At 39.4% G+C, this 8,951-nt stretch overlaps 1 protein-coding gene across 1 annotated transcript; it reads right to left on the reverse strand.

The window, feature by feature from the left end:
- Positions 1-5,684: 5,684 nt before the first annotated feature.
- LOC107657372 (homeobox protein Dlx2a) lies at positions 5,685-7,929 on the reverse strand. The gene is made up of 3 exons (XM_016445418.1): positions 7,479-7,929; positions 6,984-7,168; positions 5,685-6,664 (listed from the first exon to the last, which is right to left on the reverse strand). Exons 1-3 carry the CDS (start codon positions 7,798-7,800, stop codon positions 6,356-6,358), a joined length of 816 nt encoding a protein of 271 aa, XP_016300904.1. The 5' UTR covers positions 7,801-7,929; the 3' UTR covers positions 5,685-6,355.
- Between the last annotated feature and the right edge of the window lie 1,022 nt (positions 7,930-8,951).

The following is an 8,951-nucleotide window of genomic DNA, read 5'->3' on the forward strand; positions in this document are numbered from 1 at the left end:
GTAAAAAAAAATCATGAAACTTAACCTAGCCAGAAATGTATTTCATTTTCTTCAAATTTGTAATTTTCCGTAAGAAAATTGGAATTACCGGTTTGTCCATCCACAGCAAAGTGCTGGGCTGTGAGTGAGAAATGCGCTTTTTTCCAAAAGCTCATACAGTCGCTTCAGGCTTCGCCGTGGCGCGGTGAACGTGTAGAAACTGGGATAAATCACACCGTGAGCAAGTATGAACGTCTCGAGATTTTCCCCATTTTAAAGGGTACAAAGAAATCTTTAAACAAAGTTATTTTGTATGTATGGCGTTTTGTGTTTATTTAAATATAACTTATTTAGAATTCTGTTTTTGTTTTTTATCTGTTTGTATGTTTTATTTAAAATAAATGTTCTTTAAATTATGATGTGAGGCTGCACTATAAAATAGAAACACTTCCCTCGGATCTGAGCCCAGTTTGTAAAGCTGAGTGTTTTTTGGGGATCCTACAAAGAGAAGCGGAGTGCAGATAAACGCGTCTATCATCACCGTTAGATGGGAAGTGTTGACAGCTCTAATGTACAGAAATAATCGTTTTCGTTGTGTGCTGAATAATTTGTGCAAAAGGATCTGAACGTGATTATGTTGATTCAAATTCATGTGTCTTTCCGTTTCACATTGAAAAAATAGTTACCGGTCACATTAATTTATTGTTTTTGTTTCATGGAGTCTTGTATAATGTGTAAACTCGAACAGTAAAATGAAAGAAGTTACAAAATGTCATCGCAACGTTTATTGCTTTGCCAAAAAAAGAAAATGAATGAAACTCAGGTAACTGATGACACAACTGAACTAATGCAAAAATCAAACTTGTTTTGTAAATAAATAGGCCTATCTCAATATTTAGCCAACTTGTTTCAATACCCAAAACGATTTGTTGTCTACAGATACCGCGCTTTTCAAACAAAATAAAAAAGCATTTTGATTAATAATAATAAAAAAATATATATTTTAGCCATTTGAGCCCGTACAGATATTAAATTAGCATAAAATAATTTACAAAAATCTTCATATTCTTCTTGCTCAATTTGGCCGTTTTGTGTCTTCTTTTTTTTTTTTAAAACGACACCTCTAGCTTTTCATTGCAATCTGAACCACCGATTAATCTTGTGGTGGTTTCTGTAACACAGTAATTCCTCCGACAATAAGGGCACTTGTTTCTTTTCACTTTCGTTTAGCCGCTATAAGCTCTTTTCTGCGCTTGTGTGGTTGCTTTTGAAGGCCGTGTGTTAAGTGAATAATCGGGCAGGTGCCGCTCATAGAGGGGCAGATGAAGAAAGACTGGGGCTGGGAGGGGGGCAGATGCAGATAGGTAAAGAATGACATGTTCAAAGTGTCTTTTGTTTGGGGCTGATGCTTTAACTGCGCATTTGAAGAACATTCTGATGCAGATAGATGCCGGCAAGCAATAATAGAATAGAATATCCAGTTAGCTATTATTTTGTTCTTTCGTGGATAGGCCTATATTCGTTCGATTCTATTCTTAATAATTTAATTTACTTGTTTAATTATTATTATTATTTATTAAATGAATAATGATAAAGATGTAGGGTCTAAAATTGGATTTGAACAATACGATTTGAATACATTCTGCATCCTAAAATATATATAAAGAGAAACTAAGATATTAGAAATACTGTGAATTCGGTTGGCCTTGCATCTGCTGTTTGAGTATTGAGTTCTTACCATTGCAGTAGGTGCTGGGGGTGCAGCAATTATTGTGACTAATTTTGACACTCTTCATGTGTGGTCTTTAAAAAGGAAATGGCCCCGCGCGCTCTGATCACAAGCTCAATGCGCCAGCAGTTCTCTCTGACTTCATTAATGCGACTCCAGATTAATATATATATATATAAATGTTATTGTTGACTAGTAGTCCTATTATTATTATTCTTTGCAGTCTCTGCCGTGGTATCAGGTTATAGATCACAATGTTTATTAATTCGTTTTATGCTTTTGATGCTGTGTCCATTTCACCGGTTTCCAGAGTGAATGGCACTCCTCTGTTTATTCTTCTCTCGGGAATTTCCAGCCGTCTAGCTAATTTTCAGAATACGGATAAAAAACGCCTATTTTCTCGATTAACATTTGTTAAAGATGGGCTCATACTGATATGAATCAATGCAACAACTTGTACCGCACATTTGACGAGTGTTACACACATATAAATGTAAAATATCTCATTTTTTTCCTAAAAAATATTCCAAACACAACTCTTGGGAAGGAAGAAAAGAAGAAGAAGCCGCGTTGTTCTGTCTCTTTCTCCGACATGCAGCTGTGGAGCAGAGAGGGTCAGCGTTATTTCACTCTATTCTCCTCTTGATTACGCGCCGGGCCCATCAAACCAGACATAATTACAGTCATTCCCTCCTTACTTATTCTAATGCAGCTTCCCATCTACGGGATAATTATGAGCAATTTTATTTCGCACGTGGAATCTTTTGTTAACAAAAGAGATAGCGCACTGAAAGAAAATTTGCTGTGCGATGGGGGAGAAAAGAAAAGGAAAAAAGAGAGAGTGAAATAGGTGCGCAGCGGTAGTTATAAGTAAGGCTGGCAAATTGCTTGCAGGTGTATACCGAGAGATTTGTCAATGGGAAGAGGGATCAAAATGAGCAAAAGCACAATGTCGGAGTGATGAAGGCAGAGGTGAAATTATAGAACAAGGGCTGCTTTATTTTCGACTGGATTCTATAGACAAACTATCTCGCAATTTCAGACAGCTTTATTAATGAGGTACACCACTCTAGTCTGATTCAAAGCAGCACATGGTGTAGCTTCTCCACATAACCGAATAAGATTTTCCAGCGTTTTTAGCCACCAAATTCGTTCAAATTAGCCAACAGTATTATTCGCTTAGTGACGACGTTTCTATTATTGTTACATTTTGAAGAATGCTCCGGCGATATTTATACGTCTTAGATGCTCCAGTAATGCTACATACCAAAATTTCAAAATACTATTTTCATCTAATTATCTTTAGATGCAAAGCGCGCATTTCACATTGTTTGACTTATTATAATACCTCATAATAACGTGTGCAAAAAAAAAAAAAAAACAAGTTAATAAAATGTGTGTAAAATGAATGCGCATCCTTCTTACCTTAATCTGCAATAAACGAGAACGCAAAGATTGGCAGGTCGTCTATAGTAGCTCTAAGGTGCCTATCAGTCTTGAGAGAAGCAGAAGAATTTGAAAAGAGCATCCAGCAGTCATGGCATAGGTTCGGCTCTTTGGGTCCCCAAATCTGCCTCCTCTAGCTGGGCTCAGAGCTGACAGACGCTCTCCGAGCAGGAATGAAAAATCCTGCTTTATTTTCCCTCTTTATAGCTGATGGAAAAAATTGCTGATTATTAGCATAAATGTTTACTCCTCATTACGCTGATGACATTGTGCACTCGAGATCTTGGTAATCTTTGGGAAAATTATGAGTAATTTTTAAAAATTTAAAGCAGCAGTTACCATGCAATTCAGGCTAATTTTGCGTAGGCTCCAAACGGATATAATTATCGCGGAGTCAAGATGTTATGCTAAAAACTATGCATTGATATTACCATTTATTATGTACATACAACTTTGACAATGCTGATGCTTGAAATAGCTGGAAATTGTCTTGCACAAAAATTACAGTCCATATTAGGACATCTAAAATTGCGAAGAATTATATAGTAATTGCAGGCTTTCAGATCGGGGAGCCAGAATGCTCAACTGGAGCAATTGTGGATAAAATTACAGATCAGAGTATAAATTAGGGATGGGGTATGGCATTTTTCAAGTTGTCTACAGGATTCCGGAAGTGTCTAAAACCACAGCATTGCTAATCTTTCAGAGAGAAAGGCACGCAGAGGCATGCGCTTGCAGACAGCTCCAATACAATTTTACATTCGTTTGCATTTGCAAGATGTGACACTTGTCCACGTTGAACCACCTGAGTTGAGAGACCTAATCAGTGTTAACACGGACTATGGCCATGTTTGCCAGATGCAAAAATACAGGCTGACAGAACCGGCGCAAAGCCCGCTGGTGCATGTGGTTATAAGCGTCTGGCTTGCCCTGCGTTTGGAATATGGGTTAACGTGATCCATTTTGCTCGGAGGACTGGTGCGCTGCACTTGATGTGATAGGCCAGTTTCATTGTTCTTGATCGCTTTAAACCTTCCCAAGAGCTGGTCTCAAGGGACGCGCGGCGTGGGTAAACCGTTACTGAGGCCTTTACGGAAAGGCGCTCTAAAGGAAGCCGAGCGCTATTGGTTAAACACGGCATTCCCGTTTCCCGTCGTGTTTATACTGTTGAACGGATAAAGTCTGGATCTTGTGGATCTCTGCAGGGCACATTTCAATACGGGCGTAGTCTCTCTCAGCCCGGGGCGACACCATAACATCTTGTAATGTGGCAATCACTGACAGGACACATCCTCATTACATGCGTCTGCTTTATAGCTTTTGAACCCTCAAATAAACAGATTCGTGTAACACCAAAAGCAACCCGTGTTACTTATATTATTTCAAAAAGAACAACGGATATTAGGGCAAGCATTTAGGCCTATCTTTTAATTTGAGAAGTGAACTAGCTGTGACACTTCTCATACATAATTAATAAATAGCATAGGCCTGCACTGTAATAAATTAGTTCACGGTTATGTTATAATAACATTAAAAACATCTTCGTTTTTCTACTTGATTTTAGGAGTTTAAAATGTTGCATGCTTTTGCTTTGACAACGGGTTGATTTTACTTCCAATTTTATTTAAGTAATTAACACTTTTAGTTTTGTCGGTTATTTGTTTGTTTGAAATGATGCATTTAAATGCGCATGCATCGGTTTCAGCATGACGCATTACTCAAATCCTCTGCACGGAATTCGGCATTTTATTTTCTACCAAGCCTCTAAACAAAAAAAAAAAAAAAAGTTTTCCTTTGTTATATGGCGTGGAAAATTAATGTAGGCTACACGGCAGTCAAGTCCCTGTTACAAAGGCCTTGTATTGTGCGTGGGCTGGTGGAAGTTGTGAGAAATGTTTCCACATTGTTTAGCTCGGGGCATTTGTGAGCCTGCCTTTTTGGCTGCGCTGACTTCATAAAATGTCTGGAGCACAGAGCTCTGACTCCAGAGAGTCTGAACCCAGCAGAACGCCTTCATGCCGGGGCGTGTTTGCGCGCTCATTCCCAGCCCGAGGCGCTTCTGTCGGGCTCCTCGAGCCTTTGTCCTGAAGTTTTATGTATCCGAAAATGTAAGAAAAAAGTCAGACTATAGTGCCTATAGTGAATTTAAAGAAGAACCGTGTTCATGCAATTTTCCAACCCCCCCAAAAAATGTTGCGTAAACTCTCTGGACCTACTTATTACAGAGTAAGCTAGACACACCTGTCACGTTAGTCAACAAAAGATTTGTGGGTTTTGTGGGAAACATTTACAAGACGTTGCGTCGCGTCTCCAGTCAGGCTTATTAAAGACTAGAGACTCAACTGGCGCCGTAGCAAAAAGAAGAAGGCGTGGACAGATCTGCGAAAAAAAACATAAAACCCATACCAACAGTGAACCAAAGAGAGAGAGAGAAAAAAAACTACATTCGAAATCCCCAATGAATAGATACATATAAAATGCATTAACATGGAAGGTTTTATTTAAATAAGTCTGAATCATTATAGTGGCAGAAATGTTCATTCGGTTTTGAAAATAAATAGCCTAAATCAAAGTACTCCAGAGAAAATATCCTTTTACATATTAACATGACTTTAGGACAATCAGTAGCTTACGAGTGTTTTTCATTAGTGTTTTGTCCATAGTATTTAATACAGTGAGAACCCTATATGATATACGAATGACAACATTATTAAATATACGCGGTGGAACACATACAGAGACGGACTCCAGATTTCCAACTTACCTTACGCACTACATATAAAACGAACAAAAAGTCTAAAAACAAATCAAAGACAGGCGCATGAAACACATTTACGGTGGAAAGAGACAGATAAGTTATTTTCAAAAGGCACCGAACAGCTTCAGGTTGTGCTACATGTGCTCTTATACACCCTGCTGCAATATTCACTCCATTAATATCCGCGTGAGTTCTCTAGGCTTTGGATAATAGTAGTTCACCGAACAACTGGTTTCCACCCATAGAACAAAATAAATAAATACAAAAATAATTGTAGCCTATATGTTTGATTCTATAGTGTCTGCTTGTTGACGAATTGCATGAAAAGAAACAGTGTTACGCCCAAAACGCACTGGCAATGATCAACTGGAAAACAGGCCTAAAAGTCATTTGATGCAAGTTCACTAAATGAAGTCCCCAGTTGTTGTGTAGAGTCTGTCGAGTCAAAATATGGTCCCGGCGCTGACAGTTGTGTTGTGGTGATGTGGCGGCTGTAGATGGCTCGTGGATGAGTACCAGGGGTAGTTGGTCAGAAAGGAAGCGGTAGATGTGCTCGGGGGGCTGCTGCTCTGGGATAAACCCGTGTGAACAGCACTCATTCTCTGGCTGTGCGCGAAGTCCCAGGATGCGCTGAGAGGCGGCGAGGGCTGAGGTGGAGACTCACTGGGGCCCACATGCTGCTCGGGTGGGATTTCTCCACGTTTCCACAACTTCTTGAACTTCGAACGACGATTCTGGAACCAGATTTTAACCTGGAAAAAACCACGACAACTCAGTATCTCGAGCAGCATTGTACACCTAATGGAACTGCTGTTAGATAATCTGAATAATATTTTTAATATTACCTCTGTGTATACAGTAATCATTTCAAATGTTGTAACTGTTTTGATCACTGTTTGTTATCAAATTAAAGGACGGGAATAAGGTGTCTATTATTATTATTGTTGTTATTATTATTAAATCCCTATTTTCTTAGGTCAGAAATTAATTAGCATTTTATTGCATCAAACAAAAATATTTTTGAGGCGTATTTGTTGGCTGGAGGAAGTTTTCGAAAGCGTCTATGCGTACCTGTGTTTGCGTGAGGCCCAGAGAAGCGGCTAGCTCAGCTCTCTCCGGCAAGGCCAGATACTGAGTCTTCTGAAACCTCCTCAGCAGGGCCGCCATCTGGAAACTCGAGTAAATAGTACGAGGTTTTCGGACTTTCTTTGGTTTTCCATTAACCATTCGAATTTCAGGTTCACTTTCCTCTTTTTCTGGGGGAGAAAACAAACAAACAAACAAACGTAGTTGTAAATACGTCTGAAACACTTCATTGTCACTCTACAACAAAAATAAAACCTAAATAAAGGTTTTAGGTTTCAGATATTATTAGGCCTATTAATCACAACAGAATGCGCAATTAAAGGAATCTCATCGAAATAATGATTTATGCATTGCATTAAACGCTGTTCTTTAGCCGACTATTGCTCAGTCATTATGCAAACACATAGGCTAACATTACAATTTTAATGCCAATTGTGACCATAAGTTAGAACGCAAAGTGAGCAAGACAGAGATATTTACCAGCATCCGCAGGCGTTGGTGAGGAGCAGGAGCCGTACGCGCCGTAGGGGCCAAACGCGTTGCCGAAGCCCAGCTCATATGATTTGGTGTCGTACTGGACGCTGTTCATGCTGTTGTTCTGGTACTGGTAAGAGCTGATCTGGCCGTATGGAGAGCCTGCGCATAGCCCAGCCTGCTGGTTATTGTTATAGTAGCTGCTGTCGGTAGCGGTGGAGACCGGAAGAGTCGGTGATTCCTGGGATTTGTGCAGACTGTGGTAACTGCTGGAGGTAATCTGGTTTGAATGCATATCTGTACTGAGGCTGTCAAAAACTGCAGTCATGTTTTTTATAACGCAAACATACTTCAATGCAAGTCCGACGAATGAGCGAACCCATAAAATCTCTCCTAAAGCGCAAACCTTGAGTGGTGTTGCACTCCACTTTGGAGGGATACAAACGCAGACGCGACGCAAAGCAGAACTGTGATTGTCTGTCAGCAGAGATGCGTGAGGACGGACATTTATCGTGCGTCACGGGGGAGGATGAACTTGTGCGCGTGAAGCAGCCAATGAATGCAGGATACACACTGCTCACAAATGCATGCTCATGGTGATGGTTAACTGCAATACTCTGTGTACTCTGAAAACACACTTCATAGTTCTTTCTTTAAAAACATTGACAAATATATTTGTATAGCCTGCATAATGCGTAACGTAGGCTAACATTAACAGCGTGCACAAATTAAAACCGTCATGAAACCTTAATTCATATTTCACGCATTGGTCTATATTCTGAATACATGGACTTCTTCTGTGAATCCATATAACGTTTGTTGTTTTATTATTAAACGTTCAAACCAACGCGCACAGTTGGCTGCGTTTGAATTACTTTTACTGATGATAGGTTGCCTTTAACGCGCAAAACCAAATTGCCGCACTGCCTGGAAAGCAAATACTCAATGTTAAATACAATGTTTCTTCTTAAAATAGAGAGATGATTTCAACCCAGCAATTAGACTTAAGACTTGGGATTTGTTTATGTCTTAAACTACACTAAGGAACAGCTCTTTTCTGCATGGTATGCATGGCATCCTGACCTGCTGCGACACCTGTCGGTGAAAATAGCCTACCACATTTTTCTGAGTTTACTGCTGTTGTCCTATTAAACCTCATTCTAAAAATAAAGCATCTTATCATTTTAGACAAATGCTTTTGACATTGATCAAGAGTATCTGGCTAAATAAAGTAGTGAAAGAAGTAGATCGACAGTAAAATAAAGGGCAGTCCATTGTGTCCCTAATCCTCCAGTTTACGCCAATGCTAACCTGCTGGCAGCATCCAATTTACACAAGTCACTGGTTTCATTATTGCACTCATTCACTCACTCACTATTTTACGTATAGGGTATACAGGCATTTATAAGCCAAATAAAAACCAAATAAATAAATAACAGTGGCGTTATTGTTGCTGAAACTAGAAATGTAACTGAGATA

The sequence above is a fragment of the Sinocyclocheilus anshuiensis genome, unplaced genomic scaffold, assembly GCF_001515605.1.
Source record: "Sinocyclocheilus anshuiensis isolate Anshui unplaced genomic scaffold, SAMN03320099.WGS_v1.1 scaffold355, whole genome shotgun sequence".
NCBI classification, from domain to species: Eukaryota; Metazoa; Chordata; class Actinopteri; order Cypriniformes; family Cyprinidae; genus Sinocyclocheilus; species Sinocyclocheilus anshuiensis.